General features: G+C 40.1%; 1 protein-coding gene across 1 annotated transcript in view; it reads left to right on the top strand.

Moving 5' to 3' along the window:
• Positions 1 to 19,406, top strand: part of LOC131591855 (ankyrin repeat domain-containing protein 26-like) — a 49,725-nt gene extending 30,319 nt beyond the window's left edge. Inside the window, exons 27-39 of the mRNA XM_058862956.1 lie at positions 977 to 1,930; positions 3,452 to 3,604; positions 4,561 to 4,736; positions 4,934 to 5,027; positions 6,103 to 6,177; positions 7,332 to 7,466; positions 8,378 to 8,490; positions 8,896 to 9,037; positions 10,226 to 10,507; positions 11,191 to 11,423; positions 12,150 to 12,396; positions 16,810 to 16,855; positions 17,878 to 19,406. Of these exons, the coding sequence (XP_058718939.1) occupies positions 977 to 1,930; positions 3,452 to 3,604; positions 4,561 to 4,736; positions 4,934 to 5,027; positions 6,103 to 6,177; positions 7,332 to 7,466; positions 8,378 to 8,490; positions 8,896 to 9,037; positions 10,226 to 10,507; positions 11,191 to 11,423; positions 12,150 to 12,396; positions 16,810 to 16,855; positions 17,878 to 17,999 (2,772 nt within the window). The 3' untranslated portion in view covers positions 18,000 to 19,406. The remainder of the gene's footprint in view (positions 1 to 976; positions 1,931 to 3,451; positions 3,605 to 4,560; positions 4,737 to 4,933; positions 5,028 to 6,102; positions 6,178 to 7,331; positions 7,467 to 8,377; positions 8,491 to 8,895; positions 9,038 to 10,225; positions 10,508 to 11,190; positions 11,424 to 12,149; positions 12,397 to 16,809; positions 16,856 to 17,877) is intronic.
• Positions 19,407 to 27,047: the final 7,641 nt, after the last annotated feature.

The following is a 27,047-nucleotide window of genomic DNA, read 5'->3' as shown; positions in this document are numbered from 1 at the left end:
AAGAAAACACTATTTATGCTGTTTTTTCAACTGTCTTGTTTTTATTTCCTTGACATTTTATCATCACTTGTAAGGTTTCTAACTGTGAAACATATAGCTAGTTACCTACATCCAGACTGACCAGGAAGGAAGTTGTTTGACACTCATTCTTTGTTCTCTTTACTTGGGGGTTTTTTAAATTATTGATTCCCTTATCAAACTTGAAGTATCAAGTTATTTTCCACCTCCACATATTAAAGTTTTATGAAGGAAGGTCAGCAATGAATTAAACTCTTTATACTAGTTAAAATAATTGATGGAGAATAAGGAATCATGAATGCTACCGAAAAAAAAGAAGTCTTGAAAAGTTTACTAAATTTACTAAGAATATGAAATTCTTGGAAGAATTATTTGTTCTTGACTGTGCTGCCCAATAAATATAGGGTGATTGTATTTACATGGAAAAAAATTTGTATAATAAAACAGGCACTATACAGGACTCTCGTATTCGAGGGATGATTCAGCTGTATAGCAAACTTCCAGTAATGCTAAAAAAAGCGTTAAGAAGACATTTTAAAAGGAAAATACCATTTTTAACTCTGGTGAACAGAGATTTTACCAAATTGGTAACACAGCTAAATTAATCAAAAAGGGAATATTTTAAAGGCATGCACACACAAGAAAGCACTGTCATTTTATAACCTTTATACCTTTATACCTGCAATATTTAAAATAATTTTATTATTTAGTTGCTGGTTTATGGGAAAAAAGGCATTATGTATTTGGCACGTTTATTTATGGCTATGTTACGCTTTCATTCTATGCCTACATTAGACACATGCAGTGGCTCATAGAGTAGCTTATGTCTTACCTGAAATTTCATTCTCATCTTTGAAGTCATGTTGCAATGTTAGAAACAAAAATGCGGTTTAATGCTGAAGTGGTTTTGTAGATTTATTTCCCACCTGGATATTTATTCATGTTCACTGTCATTCAGGAATCCGACACTGAGAGAGAAAAGGATCTGTTGTACAAAAATCAGTTACTGCAAGATGAGATTGCCATGTTAAGACTAGAACTTGATCAAATAAGACTTAGGCACCAGGAGGAAGAAGGAAAATATCTAGAGGAAAATGAGACCTTGAAAGAAAAAAATGAAGATCTCCAAAAAGAACTTAAGCTGAATGAGGAAACCTTAACACAAACAGTTTTTCAGTACAATGGACAACTGAACTTATTAAAGACAGAATCTGCAATGCTGACTTCCAAACTTGAGCAGACAAAAGAAAGCAAAGACAGACTAGAGACAGAAATCGAATCATTTCGTTCCCGCTTGAACACGACTGTTCAAGAACTTGAGCGTCACCAGTCATCAAAAAGTGATGCTGAACGAACATTTCAGAGAGAACGTGATGAATGGCTTCGCCTGCAAGACAAGCTCAATCATGACCTTTCAGACGTGCGAGAAGCCAACAAGAGCTTGTCTCAGCAGCTGAGTAAAGCTGAAAGCAAAGCTAATAGTCTGGAAAATGAGCTTCACCAGTTAAGACAAACACTCAGAGAGAAAACATTGCTTTTAGAAATGACACAAAAAGAATTAAGTCAAAGCCAGTGTCAGGCAAAGGAATATGATCGTGCTCGACAGCTTGAGAAAGACCAAGTAAACAAACTTACAATAAAGCAGGAATCTTTGCAGGAGCGCTTGGGCCAGCTCCAGAGTGAAAACCTTTTGCTCCGTCAGCAACTGGAAGATCTGCAGAACAAGGGGATCATCAAAGAAAAAGTAGTGAATGATGTACAAGATCGGTTTAATGATATTTTCAACAAACTCAGAGCTGATACTGAAAAGCAGGTTTACCTAGTGGAAGAGAGAAACAAGGAATTAAATGCCAAATGTATTGATTTAAGAGAACAAGTCTTCAAATATGAGACAGACAAAATAGAGAGAGAGGTAAAATATAGATTTACTGTAATTTATAGTTTTCCAGTTTTTAAAATCATTTTGTGTTTCTAAAGTATATCAGTTATAAGCCATATGCATGGGACCCGATAATGATGATTTGTTCTGGTTTGTTGTGTTTCTCTTGAAATGGTGGAAGGTTTGGTAAATGGGATATTACTGCTCAGATCCGAGCAGATAGCAGAAAAAAGGTATCCAAGTCTGCTTTGATTAAGAAAGGTGATTCTTCTCTAGAACTTCTTTCATCTCTTTTTCTTAGTCCATTTTTTGCTCTGTAGAATTGGTTTAGGTATTTGATGATTTTTTTTAAGTATTGTACTAATGACACAAGTAAGAGGGATGTGAAAGGAAGAATGATCCAATATGTGACAGCTGAGAAATGAAGATGCAGATGAGTGAATATGAAGTTCCTACAGAGGAAAAACATTGCCTCTCCCTAAGTTGCTGTCAAAATTGAAGAGTATTATAGTGTCCTGGTATTAATTTATAAATATTCTGGGGGCTCTAAAGGGTCTGCCTGGAGAATGAATTGTTATCTGTGTTCCTAGGAGTAGGTAGGGAATTCTGTAATGATACAGTATTCTGGCCAATTTCAGGTAGAGTATTGACTTAAAAATTGCCTTACTCATTTTGTTTAATCTCCCTTTCTAGAAAACAGGAATTAAAGTCAATATTTAGACACATGTACTGGTATACGGTTTGTCTCCTTTAATGATTTAAAATAGAATAGTGATTTAAAATTACACTTCCTTCTTCCTAACAAGTCTGCAATCTTTGAGATAAATACAGGCATGTGTGACATAACTGTATTATTCTTCATTTGTCATTTACTGTAAGATATGTGTGGGGAGAGTACTCCAGCAACACTGTCAGTCATTTTAATCTTTGAATTGCTGTATATTCTTCATACCAAAACAGCAGGTTCCCTCTGAAAATACCACATTTATATAATTGTATGAATTCTCCAGGTTTTAGTAAATCTAATATATCAGTATAAAGGTAGGTGTTATTCTAAAACATGCTTATTAAGACAGCTGTAAGAGGATGTGATTCATCATATTCTTAGAGTATATCTAAAAAGAGCTTTTAGATATAGATACTCATTTAGTTGTATTTGTAAAATGTAGGAATAGAACAAAGAATGATGTGATACCAAGTCCTGCCTTTGGTCAACAAAATAGTATCTGCAGTCAGATTATGGCTCTTGCATCACAACAGATTTCTTTGGATTATGTTAAAAAAATTCCCGTGATTTCATTGTGTGCTTATGCATGGTTTCAAGATACTTGGATCTTTTTTATCTATTAGGAAACAGAGATCCTCATGAACAGCTGCTGACAGTTTGGGGATGCTCAGCTGAGAAAGATGGAGAGGTGATTGTGTACTTCCCTGTTGGTGATAGAATTTCACTTGCATTCAATCCAAAAACAAATCTATCATCAAATAAGTCAAAGTAAAGGCATTTTTCATGTTCTTACAACTTTATTCATTCTCATTGAATTGTTTCATTAGGGCATTATCAGACAGCTGCAGCAGGAGCTTGCTGATGCTCTTAAAAAGCAATCTATGTCAGAAGCTTCACTCGAAGTTACTACGCGTTACCGCAGTGACCTGGAGGAAGACAAGCTGTGCTTGCAAAAGGAATTGGAAAAGGCTAAAACTAAGGTATATAATGTCTGTAATTATATAAGTAAATCCTAGGGTGGCAGTTAAAAGCAGGATTGGATGTTGTCCTAAAACTGCAGGAAAAAGACTCAACAGCATAGATTTAATGATGTGTGAATCAATTGCATGTTTAATAAACTTGGTGTACCTGTCTTTGACATGTGGACATTATGCCCTTACTTGGACAAAATTTTTTATTTACTAAGGTGCTTTTCACAATAAATTTGTGTCTATGTCTTGTTGCCTTTGGTTTAGCCAAGCAGATTATCTGATTTCTGAAGAACAGTAGAAGTATTGGACTGCTGTGTTTGGATATTTTTATGCTGTCCTGCTTTCCCCTGCCCCCACTTCCCCCACCCTGCCCTGGCCAGGTAACACGTCAAATTCTGATTGCTTTTGTAACTTATTCTGCATTTTTTTTCCCCTTGTTTGGCCCTGCTGTAATTTGCCATCTTTAAGTGGTTTTCCTGCAAGGGAAATATAAGCTATTTCTGAGTTAGGGATCACCTTTCACAGTGTTTTTCCAAGGTATGGATGTATAGAGGCCTTGGAGTTCTAAAAGGAAAATAATATAAAATCTGATTCTTATGAGGGCCTTGTGGAGTCACTACATACAGATGAACTTCTTAATTCATGTTTTCACGGAGGAGCAAGCAAGTGAATACAAAGAGCATGCTAAATCGCCAGAAAGGTCAGAACGCCAGTGTCAGTGCTTAGGACCGTGCTCTAGGAAATTCATGGAGGGATGGGAGAGGCCACTGTAGAAGATTAGGAAGTAATACAGCTTGTGTACATTTGCTAGTAGAAGCAAAGCTTTGAAGGCACTTGAGATGATTACAGTTCTTTGGGCACAGGGTATGGGCAGATGCCTGCAGCATGTGAATCCTTGGGCAGCAGCTGACTCCTCTGTCTAAAAGCTCACGTGACAATTGTGGATTCTTTCTGTGACTTCACAGTTGCAGGAGGTGGAAGAAAAATACCTAAATTCTGAGCGTTGTGTTCAGAACTTGAAGACTGCCTTGGATGATAAGGAAAGAGAAGCAACAGCCTCTGCCCTGAAACTGCAGGACCAGCTGTTGGCGTCTTCTGAGACTAACACTACTATAAAGCAACTGGAAGAACATGTGCAACAGTAAGAGAACAGTGGGGTGAGGTATCTGTCACTTGCAGGGGTTGGCTGGAAACCACAGCATAGATAGGTAGTCTTGTTGCATCACAGCAAATTATTAAGATTTTGAAGGATGTTCTTGTTTTTTATTATTTTGCAGTGTTCTTTTGGAATTGCTGCTCTGGCAGATTTTTATAATAAGACCTGTATTTCTTTTTAAGCCTTGAAATTGAAAACACCAGATTGGAAGCCACTGTCCAGCAACAAAGCAACAGGATTGAAGCCCTGCAGAGAGATCTGCAAGCCTCTGCCTCAGTAAGCTGCTCATAAATTTCTCCTTTAATGATTCCTGAACTGAGTTACATATTTCTGTGGGGAAATTTTATGATGAGATTTTCTGGAGAGCCAAGAGGAGCTCATTTCCTGCATTTTTCTGAACAGAGGCTGCTCAGAAAGCAGCCTGCTCTACTTCACAGCCATCTGGTTTTGAAAATTTTCCTGTGCTATAGCAAGTCAAACATAACAACTCTAAAAGGTAAGGATTTGACAGCAATACACTGATGTTGTTATTGTCTGCTTTAGACCCTTCATAACATCAGATGCTGCTTTGGTGTGTTTTATTTAAGGTATTCATCAAGTTAACTGGTGGAAAATCCACAGGGTATATTGATTCCAAGCCCTTTATGCCAGAGACCTGGCTGACATCATCAGACTGAAACAAAAATTACACGTCCCAGAGCTTTTGCTGTGCAGAATTGTTTTTCCTTTGGCTACTTGCTGTGTGTTCTCATGAAACAGTGAAGAGAACGGCTTGTGGTATCTGCAGAACTCAGTGTGAGGCTTGGAATTTACCACTGCTTTTACACAGTGGTTAATTTTAGCTCAGATAAGTTGCCTGAACTAAGAGAGATTTTTTGTTGTTGTTGCTTTTTGTATTGTAGCCAGTGAACTAGGGTTCTTGTTACAACTGTAGTTGTCAGTTATAGCTGAAGGTATTTTGAACATCACTGCCTGTGATAGTCAAACTTTGTGATGTACTGATACTCTCAAGAGAAGTGGGAAGGCAGTCACAAATCCTTCAGCTTTGATTAATAAGGCATGATTTTCAAGTGTACTGGGGGTGAGAAAAGCTACTTCTGCCTGTTTTCATTGAAGATTCTTTATATCTCATGTGGTCTTTTCTCTCTCCCTGCACCAAATGGCAGAAGTGATGATTGCTAACAATATTACAGTGGCATCAAACTAAGGCTGTTTTGATCATTGTTGCTGGGTATAAATAATGTAGGAATAAAGAGGTGAAGAGGTTCTGTGTAATACTTTTGTCGGTGAGGTATAACTTCAATCTAGAAAGTCATAGTGTGCCTTCTTGCTTCTTGTAATGCTTCTATAGGTTCATAACCGCCTGGAAGACTTGATAATGAGCTTACAGACAGCACAGGCAGCTGCAGAGGACCACCACAAGCAGGTACATGACAGGCTTCTGTGAATGACTGTTTTAGTCTTTGAATATTTTCTGTATAGGTAATGGATAAAAAGATCATATGGACTGTGTAATCACACAGCTATTAAATACCCATCTGGTTTTAGAGCAAGGCACCCTCAAGGGAAAAGGCTGTAAATGTCCACTTTTTCTTACTGCTGTGTTTTGTATGTGTTGTGGTGTGCAAGGTAGTTGTGTTCATCAACATCTGATGAATTCTCTTCCCTGTCCCACCTGCAGGGATACGAGCAAGTGGCTGTGTAATGCTTCACTGCCTACCAGGGTTAAACCATAGCAGATGACTGATAGAGTGGATGTTGTGGATAACATGAAGATCTGTGGTTGAAAGCTGAGAGAGGAGACCAGACTTGACAGATCCATATTAGCTTTGCAGTTTTGTCAGAGCTTGAGGCCATGTCAGTTTTTGTCATGACAACCAGTGTTTTACCTTCTCTGTAAGGACTTGAGAAAGTCATACAACCTAAGGATTTTGTTTTTCTGAGACTTTGTGCTGTTTTGTCACTTTCTGTAGCCAGTAAACATCTCTCTCATCATTGTTTTTTCCTTTTCTGATTTTTTAATTTTCTTTTTATTTTTTCATTAAAAAATGCCACTAAAAGCAGCTATCTAGTCAACTTCCATTCTTTATACTTGAACCGAATCAGCAAGTTCTGTTAACTCAAATGCATCTATTAGGCAAATCTTTGTCCTTTTAGACAGAACCATCAATACCATTGTCAATTTCAAAATGTTTTCTTGCTCTCAGATGTACAGCTGTTACAGAACCCACGAGGGTAGGATATATCCTGTGGTGGGCACTAGAAATGAGTAAAATAGAAAGTATGTCATGAACTCTGGAGAACCTTTGGAAGAAAGCTACAGGGTGATTTTGTGTGTGTATTTGTTATTCCCCAAAGTTCAACCTCATCTCACCACCCTTACAGCATTCATCTTTTATACCATCTTCAATTTCTCTTCTTGGTCATGTTTCCCAAGCTGTGTTTTACATTCCACATTAACATTAACCATAGACATTGGATGGGGAGAGGAGAGAGTTTCCGTTTAAGTTACAGCTTTCTGTTGCAGTGTTTTCTTTATGGTCACCTTAGTTTCGTCTTCTGCCATTGCTGCTTTTACAGGTGCAAAAGCAGAATATGATGGCTCTGACATCAAAGGACTTGCAGAGCATGTGGGAAGAGCAGTTTAAGTCAAGATCCAGCCTCGAAGAGCGTGTTGCTCAACTTGACAGGGAAAAGGCAGACCTCTTTGAACAGGTAAATCCGGATAATTCTCTGGAGACCTAAGCCAGTACCTGAGAGAACCACATTAATCTTTTGGTCAAGTTCTTACATAAAGAGCATTTTTTTATTACCCCTGCCATTCAGGCTCTGGATATGTTGTGATTTCTGGATCATCCAGGAAGCAAATGAAAGCTATCTGGATATCTTGTGTAAGTTCTGGAGTAACTGTCTGAAAGAGTTCCCAGCATGGTTTTGCATCAGTTGAGTATATCAAGCAGGGCTTCAGTTCCCCAGTTCTTTCTTGCATTCCTTCTGGCCATCTTCTGACCCCTTGTTTTCCGGGCAGGGTTGAAGTATTTAATTTTTCCAGCGCGGTGAATGGAGGAGCAGCAGCATGTTTTAAGACTAGTGGATGCTTAAAAGCCTTGCAGAAAAACATACTGAAGGAATTCTGGGGAAATGAACTAGTGCTTGAGAAACAAGAAATGACTGACAGTTTCAAAAGGCCAATCTTTCCCTCCTCGTCTGTAGAGGAATAAAGGAAGTACAAAGCAACTAGCACATAAGTAAGTAGCCACAAAGAAGAGGTGGAAGGGAATTGTATATTGAAAAAATTCCCAAAGACCAAATTCCTCTGCCTGCTGATCAATAAAGATCCTGTAAAACCTTTAGATTGATTTGTATTCTCCCATGATAAACATACCTACATAATCCTTGCTGTGAGTTGAGAACTCCTGAAAGTAGTCCAGCATCTTTCCCATTTTTGTTTCAGTGGAGGCATCTGTTTTTGTTCTTCAATATTGGCCAGCTTGCTGTGAAACCTAACGTGGAACTTGGCTAACAGATGGAAGTGGACTGCAGCTTCTCTGTGGAAAATGCTAGAGACACATACTGCACATAGCTATTCTTACATTTTGTGTGTTGTGTCTCTTCTGTTTTGAAAGTGTGAGAGTGAAAGAAAGAAAGTGAAGAAACTGGTAGAGTTAAAACGCCCAGTTGAACTTCGTCTGGACCAAGAAATGAGAAGAAACTTGGAATTGCAGAAAGACTTTAAGAGGTATGGCATTTTGATACGATGAAGAGATCCCTGAATAGAAGTCCGGTTTTATTGAACTGTAATGTAATGATAGGTATACGTACTCTGTGAGCGAACTGAAGTCTCATGTTAGTTCCTGGAAGGTACATCTGTACATGAGCCTATACTTATAGCTGCAAGAGGAGTTGCCAATCCAGGTTGTTCTGCAGTTCTCCAGGTGTGGGGAAGGAAGTCTTCAGTCCATCTTTTCAGCTGAAATTTGCATGCACCAGGTGATTTGTGGCACCAGAAGAGCAGGATTTTTCTCAGAAATTCCTGGTGCTGTTAAGTATGTTAAAGATGAAGCTATATCTGCACTCCTTATTTGAGAGCATATGGAAAAGATTGCTTATTCCTCTGTTTCATTGTTTTCCGAACAATGTTTAGGCTGAAGAGACTTCTCAGTAGAGCTACGAAGAAAATAAGGGTATATGAGGAGAGAGAAATGGAGTCACAGCTTAATTTGAAGGGAGAAATGAAGAACAGATATTCTGAAATGGTCAGTGAAGTTGATAGATTGAGAACAAAGGTGAGCTCTGCATAATTTGGGGTGGGTTTGGTTGTTTTGTTTCAAATCTGTGTGAAGTTCTCCCTGTATTTCTTGTAATGTTGATGATTTTCTTTCCTTGGCTGTATTTAAGATTTGATTGATCTCTCCCAGTGCTTCTTCTACTGTTGGAGAAGCAGGTGGCTATAACTCATACTGATGTAGTTGTCATCATGCGTAAATATACAATCCTTAAGTGCAATGGCACAGGGAGGGCAGAGTGTCATGCAGAGGAAGGGCAAGCCAAGAGTGGCAGCAAGGCTGGCAGGGTCCGTGCCCTCATGGGCCGGGGAGCAGTCCCACAGGTGCTCACCAAGCAGAACAGGACTGGTGGCAGCAGGCAGGGTCAGCCAAGAGTGCAGAACCTCAGACCCAGCCTTAGGGATGGGCAGTTCTGCCAACCAGGACATTGTGTCCATGGGTGAGGATCAGGGCTGAGAGCAGCAGGCCTCAGCTGAGGCCTGGCTGCAGCCTGAGGCTGTGGCAGCATCACCTACATCTGACAGATGGGTTCCTTCTCTGGAAGAGAGGGGAGGAACACTGCTGTTGCTCACACAAGAACAGCCCTTGAGCCCTGTCTTGGGCACGAGTTCAGCCAGAGGCAGTTGGGACTTTGCTTTTCTGAAAAGTGTTTTTTTTGCACAGGGTACGATTACAAGAGGTGACATAGGAAAACTGCTGTAACTTATTGCTCACAGGTAGCTGTTTCAGCCCATCTTGGCAAGGGGACCCAGAAGTATTGTTGCTGGAGATGTTTTTGAGGTTCTGGCTGTTCAGTAGTAGCATTTATAAACTTTATGTACTTCTCCGTTCATTACTCAGATTCATTGCGAGAGAAGCCACAATTCACAGTTATGCTCTGCTTTAGAAGGCATCATTGTAAAATCAGTTACTGCCTTTGCAGTGACCCATTTTTAGCCCAGAAGCTAATAGCAGTTTTGCATGAAGAATTGTGAAAGAATTCCTCAGGTTCCCATCCTGTCACAAATTATGTGAAGGCTCATCTTGTTGGAAAAGAAGAACCCAGTTACCTTAAGTTTCTAATACTAAGTTTCTAATAATGAGTATGCAGATGATAAATACAGACAACTCCTTTAGTGATTTTAACAGAATTCACTTTCTTTAGATGCCTCTGAGTTTTTTGGTTTTTTTTTTTTTCCTTGTGTACAGGTTGCTGAACTTTCCCAGCAGCTGGACATGGAGTCTAAAAAAAGCATGCAGCTGGAAGCACAAAACCGGGATTTGCAAGAAGAGCTATCTACCCTGCAAGGGAACTGTGAAAAACTGGAGAAGAGCAAATGCCAGCTGAAAGAACAGGTGGCAAAACTCCAGCATCATTTGGAGACCAATATGGTGGATCACAACCAAATAGAGCAATATAAAAGAGAGGTTGATGAGCGAGCAGGACAAGAAATAAGACAAAAATTACAAGAAGTCAATCTGTTTTTGCAAGTGAGTGACTTTCTGACATATATCTGTAGGTACTCTGTAGACTTTGGTTGTGGCCACCATTTCTTAGTGTTTTGCTTTGGGTGCTCAGTTCTGTGTGTTAGCATTGTACTTGTGTCTGTACCAAAGGGCATATGGTTGGGCAGGAGTGCCCTTATGGTGTGTAATGTGCTGGCAGGTCCCTGAATCAAAAGCTTGCCCAAGGTAGGTTTCCATTTTGCAGTGCTTGGGGCTGTCTTTGTCCACTGGGCTGCTTCTCACTGTTTGTGCTTGAAAAGGTTTTGCACCTTCCAGCTGCCACAGCCAGACCTACAGGTCCGGTTTTGTCCTTGTACGGGGGACAGTACTCAGAAAAGAAGTGACTGAAGTTGCAGGTGTGGAGACTGGGAGGAGGTGAGGCATCCTGCTAAGGTCTTTGAGGAATCCTGTTCTCCTTGCCCTGTCCTACAGAGATTGTGCCCTTTCATTAGTAGCTTTGAATAGTAGTACTGAGTTGGGCTTCATCCTGAGTGAAAAGAATTATTTCTCCTGAGGTAGCTCCTGGGTTCTGCCTTAATTGCTGATGGTAGTGAGGAGACAGCTACTTCTGAGCCAAGCTGGACCCATGACCTTGGTTACATGCAGTTGACAGGTGGAGAGAGTTCTCTTTTCGTGTGTGGTGGTTGAAGGTGCAATGTCTTTTTCAGGCACAGGCAGCCTCCCAGGACAGACTAGAACACATCAGAGCAAGTCATCATGCTTCTCTGAGAAACCAGCTAAAAGACAGAATTAGAGATCTTGAGTGTGAATTGGATAAAATAAAAAATACTCAACAAGAGAGTTTTCCAAAGGAATGTGCACAGGCAGAAATGGAAAAGTTCAAGGAGCTGTATCTGGAGGAAGTGAAAACTAGACGCTGCCTAGCAAAGAAACTGGAAAGGTAAGTCTGTGCTTTTTTTGGACTAGTAATAAGAGACTCCTTTTTTCTCATGCCTATTTCTTGTTAATTCCTCTTCTGCACCTGGCCAGAATTGGAAGCCTATGATGGCGTGTCTGTGGGCAAAGTACCTTAAGACCTGGTTCAACAGGCTTTCATTTCTCTTTAGAGTTTCACCAGGTGCACAACTGATCATGGCTTTAACAAGGTACTTTTCAAGTTGATACTGTTTTAACTGGCAGGGTTTTTCTGCCAGTCTCTATAATCTCATCTTCTGTACAACAGAAAAAATGAATCTCATGTCCTTTATTGTTTAAATAAGGGTAGGCCTTTGAGAGAACAGATTTCTATTCTGTGAAGAAAAGATAGAAATTATCTCTTTTGATTACTGTTTAAGCAGTGGCTCTGAACTCTGAGTTTTCCTTGGGAAGGGGGGACCAGCTCAGAGTTGTTATGGAGGTGACGTACCTTCCAGAAGAAGCTGTGTAAACACATGGCTTTCACAAAAGGCTTTGAAGCCCTCATGCTGAGCAGTCCTAAGCGTTGGTGACACTTGCTGCTCTTTGCATCCTAGTGTGACATCTTAGAAACAGGCCCTCCAAACAAGCTCAGGTGAAATGATGGACTATTTTTGGAGGCTCTTCATCTCAGAAGTCAAATAATAGTCAAGAACCTGGAGAGTAACTTTGGTTACAAAGGTAATTGCTTGTGTGCTTCCAAATGTTTCAGAGCTAGTGAGAGACTTGAAGAAGCCAATGCTAAGCTCCTCCGGGAGCGCCAGAAAAGCAAATCGTTAATCACAAGCAGCATTGTCAGTGGAGGTCTGGCTGCAACTCCAGTTCTGTATTCAACTGCACTGGGACATCTTGGCAACAGCTTGGGACTGAACAGAAGTCTCAGTCTAGGAGGAAGCTTCCTCAGCCCAAGTGAGAACACGTTATCCTCAAGAAACAGGGTTGCAGCCTTCGTGGCCAAGGTAAGCATTTTGAAATACCATTCTCAACTGCTGCCGATGAGTAGCTGTATGCAAGGTTGTCCTTTTCAGCCTGAAGTTAGAATCCATTTATTGTTCCATGCCATATTCTCTAATAGGCCAAAGAAACCCCTAATCTTCAGAACAGTGCACAGCACTACATTGTAAGGCTGAAGACTTTTGGTCATCAGGGTTGTAAAATTTTCAAGAGTGTCAAAGGCCATGAAGTATTTAGGTCAAAGCAGTGAACTCTGTTACTACATTCTTTTACAAGAGAAACTATGACAAGGAATACTGTGGCAAAGGGAGTTCCCAGCTAAGCTCAACATGAGATTCCAATGTATGGTTTGGCTAACCTGTTTAAAGTGGCAAACATCACACTGAGTGACAAGTTAAATAAGACATCTGAGACACCTTTTTCTTCTTTCTTGATCTTCACTCCAGTAGTTTCTTCACAGAACTTGCTTTAATAAGTTAATACCAACAAAAGCATGCTTCAAAAATAGGATGATATGAATGGGATGGCATAGCCTTGCTCTTACACTTCGCTGCAGAAAACATACTACATATAGCAGACATTTGTTCTGGTAGTTGCTGCCATGTGTCATTTCATGAAACAGTAGAATTACCTACTCTTGGCAAGTTTCCAGAGCTTTCTGATTTTGTAGCAATGCTGCAACCTCTGAAATACCTCTGGTGCAAGTATGCCCTGTAATTAGCAGTCAGTGTGATAGCATATCCCTTACGGAACACTGACCATTATACCATGAAAACCCATACTAATAGTTGTAATCAGTGGGAGACCATGGGATTGAGGCATGGCCAAGCTTCTCTCTTGAGTCATTGTATTCTGTTGTCGAGGAAATGTGACAAGTATGTGTTCACTTTTAAGTCCATCTCAGTTTGGCGGTTCCCCCTCATTGGAAAGAACCCGTTCAAACCATGTGTCTACATAGAGCACCTGTTTTACACACAGAAAGCCAGAACAAAGGGGGCTAAGGCAGCATGGGAAATGCTTAGTTGTGGCAGTTACAGAGATGAACTCTCTGTAGCTGTGAACACTCTTTTGAGGGCGGGGAGGTGGACAGACAGACCTTACTGGAAGAACTTGTGAGGTCATTAGTACTGTATCATCTGCAGGGGCTATTCTGCGTACAAGCACTAGAAAGGAAGGAAAATTCAGGGGCCAGCTGTGAAAGGGAAATAAAGAGGAAACCAGGAGGAGTAAGGAGCACAGAACAAGAGAGGAAAAGAAAGGACAGAGAGATGGGAGCAAGATATTAAGAAAAAGGCAAAAGAGGAAACCATTCCTCTTCTAGGCAAAAAAGCTGCCCTAGGTTAAAAGGAAAGGTTTAACACTTGTGCCTTTTTTGGAGAAGAATGAGGAAAACAGACAGCAAAAGGAAAGAAAGTGGGAGTACTCGGTGCTTCTTCAAACTCAATTACAGCAACAGTTTTCAGGTAGTGCTTTCCATTTTCATTTTCCTGAAGATACTGGAATATCTGAGAATCTCAGAGTTTTGTCATTATCAAGATAGATAAAACCTCCACATGCTTGCTGCCTTCCCTTAAGTAGGGAAATTTAATTACAGAAGTTAAATATTTATCCAGGCCATTTTGTGGCTCGTTGTTTTATACAACTGCTAATAAATACACATGCATTGTAAATACAGCTCAAACTGCTATATATAGGCCTCTTCAATGTTTTGTGAGAAATGCTTCCAAATCCACTTGTGAAAAAACATTTGAGCTGATTGCAAGACAAGTCTGCATTAGATCTGAGAATGGTGATATTGTTCCCTCTTGGTGTCCTGGCTTCAACAGCACCCACAGAGTTTCCCTCCAAAGCATGTGTGTCTCTCAGCTTTGAGCATACTCTCAAGGAAGCTGTTGAACAATTATGTATGACATTTTCCCAGTCTTCATTACTGATGTCCAGAGGGAATTTGCTTCTTAATTTGGGCCTTTCTTCTATACTAACATTTTTCCTTCCTAATGCAGTTTTGTTGGTAGGACTGAGTCCCCTGAAGCTCTCTCTGCTGTTGATCACAACATATTGAGACTTTTAGTTTGTTGTCACCAGAGGAGCTAAGGATAATTCACTCTCACTATACAGTTTGTCTTCTTAGGATTCCCTTCGAAATCTAATACTGTATCAAATTCTGAAGTTTTCTACCTTGAATAAGGGCGAGTCAAACAACTGCTGTACACACAGAAAACTTACCTATTTCTTACCATTTCAACCATGTTTTCTTAAGAGAAAGATGGAAATCTCAGCATACCAGATTTCTCTCAATCAAAGCAGAAGGCAGGTCTCTGGGACTCAGATTTCCTGCTGTGAATTTATCCTCCCTCATATTAAATTGAGATGCACATTCTATTGTGATAAGTCTTCCTGAAATTATCAATTAGGGAACAGCGGAGACTGTCATAGCATCATCTGTAGCCTCAAGTACCTCAATGTTCAGTGTGTTCAGGAAAGTCCTAAGACCTGGTTTTCCCTCTCAAAGTCATAAATAGGAAGTACTGTTAGTGGTCTGTGTACCAGAATATGGAAAATGAAGCCTTAGTGCATAGCCTAAAGCTGGGAATGTCTGTCTGCTGCAAGTATTGCAAGAAGACTTTGGGACTTGGTATATTTACAAACTGACAAGCTTCCATCCTAACAGCTGTGCCAAAGGCTGCTGCAAATGCTTGTGGGTATCTTGACATGGAAAAGAATAGCGAACACTGCTAGCTGCAGCCAGTGTCAATTGGTGGATTTATGAAATCAGTTTCCTTACATAATGTAAGAAAGGGAATGTCAGCTCCCTGTGCTCTCTCAACTTCTGTTCCTCTTCTGATTTCATTTTCCAACTACCCTCTTGTATTTTAGTGGTCTTTCTATTGTGAGCTTTTTTCCTTGCCTCATGCACATGTAGGCCATGTTCTTGTGTCTCACTGAAGATCTTTGAACTTAAGGCTCTTTTTCTTTCTTCTTCAGCTCCTTAATCAAAAAATCTTCTCTCTCTTCTCTGCAGCCAGATATGTGACAAGGTTTGTAGCCTGTACTATTTAACCTTGGGTGCTACTGCAAATGTTTTGTCAATTTATGCTGTTAGGTTTTGATTCAAACTTGCTGATGCATTCACATTGGCCTAAAGCTGGAAATGCTTTGAAGTTGCTGGTTTCCCTGAGTGAAAGAGTGACTGCTGCTGAGTACTTCTGTGCTTTATGTATTTGTGAAGTTATGGCTTCTGTGGTAGTTCTGCTTCTGTAAGATGGCACCGTATGTATGCATTTCATGTCTTCTAATGGAACTTGGTCAAACTAGAGGAGAAGGCTCTTTACTGCCCTTGCCTGTTCTGACAGTCAAAAAGTTCTGGGTAGCAACAGCAGTTGTGTGTGGAGTAGCAGTACTGCTCTGAAGTTGAGCTCCTAGACCCTGAGTATCATCTCATGGAGGCTTAGAGGATCCAAATTACCCTGTGCTCAAGAAGCTTCCTGGGTAAGTAGAAAGTCAACATCACTTCCTGAACCAGAATGACAGAGATGGTGACTGCTGCAAGTCACCCAGTATGTTACTGCCTGAAGAGCTAAGCAGTGAGAGGTGCCTGCCCAGGAGGTTTGGGCTAGTCAGCAGTGATGCCTTCTCCAGAGGGTTGGGGGCCAGGAGAACAGTGGGGACACTCTCAGAGTCCTCAAAGGTGTATTTTCATTCAAAGGCCTTTTCATTCCTTTTCAGAGAAATCCATGTGTTGGCTTTATTTCCACCTATTTCTCTGTCCTTGGGCGGGGAGGAGAATCACAGAAAGGTTACTGGGATAAATGAGGGGCAAACAAGACCTTTTTCTTCTCTTGATTCATCTGCACATCCCATTGCAGAGGGTCCTGTGGACCTTCTGGTCGTTGTGAAGGCTTCATAAACTGGAGAAAGTGGTTTCTTCCATCACCTCAACTACTACAGTGCTGCTTAGGATTAGTCTTGCTTTAGGCCATCTTTTGCTCTAGGCCTTAGATTTCCTGCTTCCTTCTACTGCCCATGTCTCATTTCATGTTCTGGAGGGGTCCCTTTTCTCCAGGATTCTACTGTCTACATTTGAAAAACACTTGAGGCTTGGGGGGAGTTGTTCTTTGGCACCACTGAGAAGAGTTTGGCTCCATCTCTGTAACACTACCCACAGTAGTGGTAGTTAACACACACAGACAAGGAGCTTTCACTGCTCCTGGAAAGAAACAGTCGCAGCTCTCTCAGCCTTTCCACATAGTTCATGTGGTCCAAGGCCTTTGGCATCTTCTTGGCCATCACCTCCATTTGGGATGATGTTTTTTAGGTTTTATCACATTGTCTGTGGGGTATAAGAATGTTGTAGGAGTTTTAGCAGTTACATTTGGGTCATACTATGTCTTAACTATGTATTTGACATATCATTCTAGGTACGACAGGAACTGGATGAAAAAATCACTAAGGAACTGAAAGAAGGTAATGTGTCATTACATTAGGAGTGTTATTAAGGAAAAAGGTGACTGCTTCCAAGTCTCGACAGCTTTCAAGCCTTTATTTTCAACTTCCTCTGCTAAGCACAGAGATTTTTTCCTGCTAGCTCTCCAGTTTAGACTTGAAGGTAAAAAATTCCTGCTTCCCAAAATATTGTATAAAATGCTATACACTTGGCTAGAAAAAAACAAGCAAAAAGAAAATTCACCCACTGCCCCACACAGAAATACTTGGTTTAAGATGAAGTTGCCCTTCACTGGCAGCAAAAATATCAAAGAAGCCCCCATATTTTTATAGTTCTTTACAGACTGCAGCCACTCCTTCCTTCCATGTACATGGATTGCATTCAGCACTAAACCATACCATACATGTTCCTACTGTTCAATCTTGATTTTTCTTGCTATGATTCATGGCTTGCCTTTGTAGCTCAGGTGTTGCAGTCCTGTTTTGAATAAGTAAGAAGAACATGATCAGGGATAAAAGACAACATTTCTTTAGGAAGAGATCATTCAGTAGTGTTTAGGCAAGCATGAGCTCAATGCTTGTAACATGGAGCATAAAACCCACTCTACAATTTGAGACCAGAAGACAAAATCCACCTGCTTCATGATAGTTGGTCCTCCAGAGGAACTGCTTTGCAGGGACTGTAGCTGTGTAGTTGTAGAGTTCCAATAAAGCACAGCTTTGAACATTGAAGGAAAGCAAAGACCTGAGGTTGAAGAGCTCTGCAGGGGCTGTGTTAAGAAGCACTTCTGAGGGCCACTGGAGTCATGTGTAGCCTCCAGAATGTCACTAGCTTTAGAAATGCAGTTGACTGATATGCACATGTACACAAAATGTGTTTCTTCCTTTGTGCCCAGCTCTTCTCTTGTTAGGTGTCCTTGGAAATTTTAAAGTCTTGGTCAGGTTTGCAGACTCTTGAGTTATGTAAAATGTTCTTACAGGGCCTTATTTCTCCCTGTCTGATGCAAAAGTAACATAAGGAATCTTGTGTCATTTCTCCCCAGCCACTGCTGAACTTGAAACTGGATGTGCTGGATCTTCAAAAAACCTTCATGTGGATCAGGATCCCCTTTGCAGAGCAATAGAGGAATACCGTGATGTTTTAACCAAAAATTATATGATTTGAATGAAATATTGTGGAAAGACTCTAGACAATTTTCGCTTTTATAGGACATCTATGGTTTCCCTTCTCCCTGCTTCAGATGTGAATACTTGTTCATTGCAGTCTGAATATAAACTCTGAAGTCTTTTAAATGGATGTCAAGCACAGTGCACTCATCTATTGGGATTTTCCTGCATAGCTGGCTTCTTTTGCACTCACAGTAAGACTCAAATCTATTTTTCCTGACCAGCAGATTGACTGATCTGCATTCTTGAGCTTGACAAAACTGTCTGTGTTTCCTCTTACAGTAGCTGTGTTATGTTGCTCCACTCATGTTCTGTGTTTTAACAAAAGTGTTCCCTTTGTTCTGTTTAATCCTTTCATTCGATGTGTTTGTTAGTTCTTCAGTGTTACTTCAATGCTCAGGACATCATTTGATGTGCTTTGAGCCCAGTGTTTCAGTCCTGATGCAGTGACTAAATTTATGCAGTGATGCAGTGATTCAATTTCTGTTAATTAATTTATAGTGGTGTTCAAGCTGGAGAAAAGAGCACTTAACATTGTTGTCACTTTATGTGACGTAGATTTAAAATTACTGTGAGTGTGCAGTAGTGCCAAGACTTGTTATATGGTCTTTTTTGTATTTTTATTTTGTATCACAGAATGAGTGAGGTTGGAAGGGACTTCTGGAGGCTATTTGTTCTATCCCTCCTGCTCCAGGAGGACCACCTTTAGCTAGTTTCCCAGATCTTTGCTGGTTTTTGAATTACTTCAGAAATGGAGACTCCAGAGCCTCCATGGGCAACCTGGCCTCATGATCAGTCACTATCTCAATACACTTGAATATCATGAAGGCTATTCAAACTCATTACTTCTCATGATATTGGTGTTTCTTTATTTAAAATTGCTGCAGCTTCAGACTTTTGCAGCTCTTGCTTAAATACTTGTGGTACACCTGAAAACACTTCCATTGGGAGAGAGGAAAAAGAAACATTAATACTATCAACTTTCCTCAGTGCTCTCCAGAACTTGTGTGATAGGATACCTAATCTTTTTGTTGCTGTTAGCAGCTGATGATAATGGTGTCTGCAGGCCAGATGTGGTGGAAAATTGATAGCAACCATTTAAGCAGGTTTATCTATATCAGGGAGTTACCAGTTTTTAATTAAGATACGAGTTGTCATTTCCCATCTGCAAGTCACCAGAAGAGTATAGAACAAAGTCCTAGTTTTGGAAAAGTAAGAATGATTGTACTGAGATGAATCAAGACTGAAAGAATTTTAGGGTTTTACCTACTATTTTAAGGACTTAACAGATAGTGAGAAAAGCATTAAATGCTGCTGTGACACTTTTCCTTTTTTATATGAACACATTTTTGTGAAGCTATTATACTGTATTTAATTGAACTTGAGATTTAATAAATTTTGCAATCTAGAACATGGCTTTGTTTTATTGTTCCCCTTCTTGACACTGCTTTTCACCCCTTCCTTGCTCATAGAACTCTCCAGAGCTCTCGATGCATCTTGCCTGTCCGTAGAGACTGGCCTGCTACAGATGAGTGACTCAAAACACTTGACCATTTGCAGTAACTGTCCAGGTGCTGCAAGAGACTAGACTGGCTCAGACAGTCAGCTGTGTGCTTGGCTAGTGATGCACAGAGTGGCCTCCCCAGTGCAGGTGGTGTGCCCACCTGAGGCTACAAACTGGGTTTCCAGATAAGGGAAGAGGCCAATAAGAGGCAAATCCTGCAAAGTGGGATAGTCTTTCTTACTATGCCAATATCTTCCCTTACATAATGGCTCAGCTGTGTGAACTCCCCTCTGAAGTATCCTATGGTAATCCAAGGATGAAGGTATTCATCTTGGCTCATGGGCTGTGATTGAGCTGTACTGGGTAAGAGAGACAGCTGCAGCGTCTTAGAAGGTGTCAAGGACTCATGGAATGTCCCATGATCCAGTAATATATCATCCAGGGGAATTGCAGGAGGTGTTTCCACCTAGCCTCAACAAAATGTAAACCCCATGGTGTTTTGTGGACTCCTTCCTCCCCACTTGATGGATACAGCCTGCAACCACCACATCAACAAGACTGTAACCACCAAGATGACAAAAGACAACCAAAAGGCTGTCATTGGAACCTACGGGGTGATATATCTGATATTTCAAACAGTTTATTCTGTTTCTCAGTATCTCTTTCTCCCTTCTCTCCCTCTCTCCCTCCACTTTTTCCTATCTCTCTCTACCTCACATTTACTGTTAAAGAAAAATCTGTACTATTGCCTTTGGCATATGGTCTCACTTTCACCTTTAGTCAGACAGAGGCTTCTCTTTAATAGTTTTAATAGGTCAGATCTTAACAGCGAGGGGTCAGCCAAATATGTCCCTTTCCTCCGAGGGACCTGAAGCACAGTCATGTTATAATCATGGGCTCGAGCTGAGCTAGTACTAATTACAGTTTCCCAGACTCTTTGGGCATTTTAGAGGAATCCTCTTTGGGATCTGTGCAGAAGGCAAAGGCGCTGGGTGAGCTTCTGGCAGCCATGAAAGGCACATCCTACCAGTCTGGAGCCTGTGGGGAGCTGACCCAGATGTAGCCTGAAAAAGTGTTAGGAAATTTCTCCAGCCTGCTTTTGGGACGTCGTAGTGTCTCTCCACCCAGAAAATTTTGCTTATCTTTGGGACAAACAAGGAAATGTTTTTAAGTATGTTTGTAACAGGCTGCATGCTGTTGCTTGGCTGGTGGAGCAGCTGAAGAGAAAGTCAGTGTAGGCAGGGGGGCACAGGGATAAGGAGAAATCCACACCGTCTCTTGAAGGTCCATTTCCAGTGCCCCAGTGAGGATGCCTGGTGACCTGAGAGGAGCTAAGGTAGTCAGGGGAGGCTGCTGACACCTGGAAGACAGGAAATATCTGCCCCATCTTCAAGAAGGGCAAGACACAGGAGCTGGGGAACAGGCCAGTCAGCCTCATCTCACTGCCTGGGAAGGTGATGGAGTACATTCTCCTGGAATGCCTTTTCTGAAAATGTTAGGGACAAAAATGTGATGGGGAGGAGTTGGCACAGGTCTGTGAAGGGGACAATGCCATGCCACTCTGGTAGCCTTCTATGATTATGTGAGTAATTCAGTGGACAGAGGACATGTCTTTACTTTAGTAATGCTTTCTTTTGCTTGCACTGTAACAGTGACATTTAATTTTTGGAACTTCCTGATCACTTTCCAAAGGGAAAGCAACAGTGTTTCTTAATTTCTTTGCTAAAATATTTTAGAAACCCTTGCAGATCACTGGCTGCAAGACAATTACTAGAATTTGTATTACAATTGTATAGAATATATAATTCTGTTTCAGAAAATCTCATTGTATCAGTCACTTTTTCCTCACAACAAATGATGTAAGAAGTTTTCTGGGTTTTCCAGTCTTCAAAATATTGCACTGAATTGTGGCCACAAAACATAATTAGTTTTTCATTGCTATTTGTTAGCAGAATAGTGGCTTGAACAATTGATTAAAGGCAGTTTGAATAGTGCTATCTCTATAAGTGAACCTTGACCTCTAAAATATCCAGGATCTGCTTACAATTCACTGACCTCTGCAGTTCCAGCTGCCTCTTTAATGCTTTGCAGAGAGACTATAATTCTGGTATCCTGTCAGCATACTGATCAACTCTTTTCATCTTCTCTTTACCTTAGAGGCACCTCTCACTGCCCTTACCTGGATATAGAGATAAATCACCTGTTAATAAACCCAAACAAGCTATAAGTTTCCTTTTCCTGGAAAAGCCAGTGGTAAATGCTTCTTTACTGCTGGCTTTTGGTGAGAAGTGAAGGTTGTCTGCTGGACAAAGCAAACTAAAAACCAGTGTTAGCACCTAGCATACCAATAAGGGAAAGTCTAGTCAGCTCATTAACTTGAAAGGTGATTTGTTTGTTTTCTTGTTCAGCAGTGAAAAAGCTTCTTAAAAGTGGATGGCTGATTCTTGGTCTTTGTTGAAAACAACACCCTGAAAATGGTGTGCTACCACATTACATGACAATATTCTTTACCCCAAAACTCCCCTAAGCTTAAGCAGCACTTGGGTTGAAGTTACTGTAATAGCTGACCATTCTACTATTTATTGCCTGTGATGTGTTATTGATGATTAATTACTACTTTTACTTAATTACTGCTAATGGATGGTGACTTCCACAAGCAAGAGCACAGTCCATGCTTAATTTAAGTTGGACCATGTAAGGCATTATGAGCACAGCTGTGTTTTGCAAATGACAAGAACAATTTTCATTTTTTGTCTTCTCATCATTTCTTTTTAACTGTAGAAACAGAGTAAAAAATCTCTTCCTACCTCAGAGGCCTATTACTAGACATCTATAGCAGCATCTCTATGTAAAATGGAGCTCTAGGCATCTCTGTAAACAAAAAAATTCCTCATTCACATTTATAAACACTTGTGATGCCTACATGAACACTGCTGTTAGTACCCTTCTTGCCACTGAAGTGCTGACTGTTGCAGCCTTAGAGAAAAGTCACCTTTTACCTCCAGTTGTATTACCAAAATCCTGTGCATACAACTACATTCGATTTTGCAGAAATGGATACACAGTTCCCATCCAATTCAGATTCTCCTCTGGAATGGCTTTTCATGAAATGGGATCAGGCTGACAGTTTTAGCACATCAAGGGAAAAGTAACACAGTACAAAGCTAACAGTCCTTTCACAGCTGCTAGGTAGCCACAGCAAAAATTACTTACTATGAAATTCTGGATGACTTGGGCACATTTCAGCTCTCTTTTCCACGCAATTCTTCAACCAACCTACTCAACAAAATGTCTTTGTATTTACCCAAATTGTTTTATGCTGTCTTCTAATTTTCAAGAGTTGCAGGGCTGTAGCCTGGGAATGCACTAATATTTTGAAGAAGCGGGGTTTCAAAACCTGGTTAATTTCTTGGTATTCGCAGTGAAGCCAAGCCTTCTTCCATTAAGAAAAGGATATATTTGGGGGTGAGGGTTTAATGTTTACCCATAATTTTTTGGGCAAAGAAGTTACTTTAAACACAGGCTGAATTTAATCTCCTTTTCTAAATTATTCTATTGCTTTCCAACTTTATTTTTAAACAAAATCCTGCAGCTTCATTTTGCCATCTGGGACCTAAGTCACTGTGAGAAAAAACAACTTTTATTTTGAACACAGAAGACAGGATGTGTCAATGTTCTGGGCATGCAGTCAGGAACAAACAGATATAATATGTACCAAAAGTGCAGGGAAAAGAAATTGCTCACTGACTTTTGTAACTCACCTGTACTTCTCTAGATTATCTTCACTGATTAGGCCTTTTTTGGTGCTGTAGTAGAAGCTTTGTCATCTTAGAAGTTTCTTGCTTCATTAAGTTACTAAGGCTCAGGTGGCCCATGGCAGAGAGCACAGAAACTTCAGTACTTTCAGAACTAATGTTCAGCTGCTTAAAGGCCCAAGAAAATGGAGGGCATCGCTCAGGCATACTTGTGTGTTGAAGAGTGGCATTAACAGTAGGGTAACCTGGTAATTCCCTTTTAGCTAAGGACCATTTTGCTGCCATCTGCACTTAGCTGTTGAAACTCAGAAAAAGCATAATTAGAACCAAACTCAAAACTATTGACACATACAGTGTAGTTATAAAACACTGTACATGTCTTATCCATAAATGAAATGGATATATACAAATATATTCATGTTTTTCTTTCTTACTGCTTTCTGCATTGGCTGGACTTCTGTAAAATGGTGAAATCAGAAGTTGCAGCATAAAACTCAAAATTACTTTGATGGATATTATAAATGATGCAAGAAGTCAAACTAGTCTCTGGACAAATCAGGAAGCTGTCCCCCTCACCCACATAATGATCATCACTTAAATTATAAAAATCACTCTGTTCCATTTCTTATCAGAGACTGTTTCTACTTGGATCCTAACAATTTTAATTGAATGTGAGCTGATGACTTTTCACAGAAGGTGTCTTGAGAATCAGAAGTGCAATTCCAGAGAGTGATCCTACGTTATAGTTACACAAAATAACCTTAAGCCTTTCTTTTCCAAGTCCTTGACCATTTGCACTTCCTAGATTTAAACTGCACTCACGCCTGACTCTTGTATCCAGGATGAGTTAGGACAACCCATAGAAGAAACATGGAAAAAGCAAGAAGGCTGTTTCCGTTCAGTATTGATGAACACACACGTTCATGGATTTTGCACTTGCACTTTAATCATAGAAATCATTCTGCACGCTCCTACTGCTAATGATCTCATTGTTAGGAGGAAGGCTGGCCCCAGTCCTACTGACTGTTTACATCCTAATGTGCTGGTTTTTAAATCTGTTTCCAAACTGACTGAGGTCCTATTGTCTGATATTTCCTCCACAGCATCACACATTTTCAATCAGCATCAGCTCCTTAGCCATAATCACTTCCTGCCTTGGCTTCTGTTCAGTCTTGTAACTCAGTGCAAAATGGAGCTCCTGTACATTTGGTCTGTATGCATGAAATGGTATAGAGATGAGGTGGTACTTAGGTGGCAGTTGGCAAGAAATGCTTTTAGTAATTGGAAATGCTACAAACCAAATTTGAAACGGTTCTAGATAGCTAGGGGTTTTATTGCTGCATGGTTTTTTTTCTGGTCTTTTGCATGCACAATGCTTTGAATACAAGCTTGACAACCTGTCCCTGAATCCATGGGCTCTACATCCCACACATGTTCATCAGTGTGAATGCTGCAGATCCCAGCCATACACCACCAGCAGCTCGAGCCAGTTTGCAGAAAGATGGCAGAATTTATGTGCATACAGCTTTCCATCTGCATCATAAACAGAGTTTCAGTCTGAAAATTAAACAAGTGTGAATTACCAAAAATTTAAGCAGAAAAATATAAAGCAATAACCATAATTAAAAAGTAACATTTTAGGATAGGAAGCTTCCATATAAAATTCCAGTGCCTTAAAATATTTCTGAGTAGAAAATGTTTTCTTACAATTTCTCAGTATTTCTTATAAGATGAATGATTTATACAGATACAGTAACTGTATCTGTGTTTAAGAGAATTTCGCTACAATGACCACAGCTGTAAGGCCCAACTTTGTTCACATTCAACAGATTTCCATCCTAGTTACTTCTATTTTTTTATACATTAGAGTACTTCAGATCCAGCTTTTTCAATTTCTCCACCTGAATAAACCATTCCCATTTCTACACAGAGCACTGTAATCATCACTGCTGGATTCAACACTAAAGATAAAATAAACCTAGAGTATAAAACAAGATGGCAGGAAAGCCATTAAAGAGGTTTTAGCAGACAAAAGCAGTATATGCCCATGTGCTTGTCCTCCCTAAAGTAATGAAAGCCTTTCATCTAAAAGTGCAAGTAGCAGGAAAGAAGTTGAGCACTCAGTGAAATTTTTTGGCATCCGGCAGCACAATTACTGATGTAAGGCTGAACGGCAGCAGCGCATTGTTCCAAGTGAGTTCCAGAGCACCTGGAATGTGTTGCAAGGCTCCAGGAAGGAATATTACCAAGTATATAAGTCCTGCTGTTAGGGCTACCAGATTTTGGCAAAAGTCTGAATACTATTGTGTTTTCAGCTTTGATTTTCACTTGCGTCAGTGGAGCTTTTAATTCCTTCAGGGAAAATGCTACTGATGTAAGAAATTTCAGCATTTCTGCCATTATTGTAAAAATTACGGAAAGGCAGGCCCCTGAAAAGGACCCTAAGGCAAAATATAGCACGCTGAGAGAGGCTATCAGGAACAAGATTCCCAGAACAAATACCTGATTCTTTACTATCTTCTGTCATTGTACTTTTAACCTAGGTCTGGTACAAGTTTTCCCTCTCACCTCAAGAATCTTGAACTTCTGGCACATCTGTGTTTCATAGTTACTTGTCCATGAATACCTGATATTTGAAGTTATAATTATTATTATTATTAAATAATAATGCCTTATTATTTAAGCAACAGAGAAGCTAAAACTAATTGATAAGACAGTTTTTCTGGCTACTGTAATCGTAATCTAATTCCTAAAGGAGCAACAGCACACAACCTCATATTTGTCATGTTAACTATGACAAAAAGGAATAAATTAAATCCTTCCATACCAATGCATGGAGAGACAATCCTGGTGTTTAAGGATAATTTCTGTATTAATCTGCAGAATAAAATTCTTAGCAGAGTGCAGCAGAGGCTAATTGGTGGAATTATGCTGCCATGGGTACAAAACACCTACTCAGGCACACAGATCTGGTACATTTGCTATGAAAGTAGCATGGCAATGACCATGAGATAAATACCATCAACCTGCACTTTATCTTCAGTTCTAGCACAGAGTGTTTGATGTGTATCTCAGCTGTTTACTTATAAAGTGGACTGAAGAATAAACACTACCTCCAGGGCTCAGGACAACAGGCTACAGTTGGTAGCAAAAGTCAAGTTGTACAGAAATTGTCCACTGTTGGATTACATCCTCAAAACAGTCCACGTTCTTTCAATGTAGTACAGCCAGTAACCTGCTTCTAGGCCACAAAATATTTGAAGTACTTAAGACTGCAAGTATGTGAAAGGGATATGGAGGTACTTAATGTGGATTGCAATTAGAGAAATTGCCCTTGGACCACAGAAGGTAGTTTCTGTGTTTTTCATGCACACCAAATTAATTTACTTAATCTCTTTATAAACCAGGTAGTTCATTTCACTGGAGGAATTATTTTCCACTACTAGTCAAGAGGTGTCCTTTCACTCCAAGATCTCTATTAACCAAACAAAAGGAGGAAGTGACCAACCTATGACAATGCAGGAAATTTAATGGCATATGACAATTACCTCCAATTCAGCATCACTTCCTTTTGGCCTTTCTCTGCCCTTCTCATTTTTGCATAGTATATTTATTACTCTGCAGGGACTCACTGGATTTTATTGAATATCATCTGTTATTTATATTAGTGAATCTTTAATCTAGGCTCATTGCAGGAAGACAGTTTCAGGAAAAATATATTTGTGATCTCAGCAGGGCTCTTCATGTACCCCATGGAACCAGTTGACAATCATAAGGCACCAGCAGT

This window comes from Poecile atricapillus, chromosome W (assembly GCF_030490865.1).
Source record: "Poecile atricapillus isolate bPoeAtr1 chromosome W, bPoeAtr1.hap1, whole genome shotgun sequence".
Taxonomy (NCBI): Eukaryota; Metazoa; Chordata; class Aves; order Passeriformes; family Paridae; genus Poecile; species Poecile atricapillus.
The sequence above is the reverse complement of the archived record's forward strand: the minus strand, read 5'-3'. Positions and strand labels throughout refer to the sequence as shown.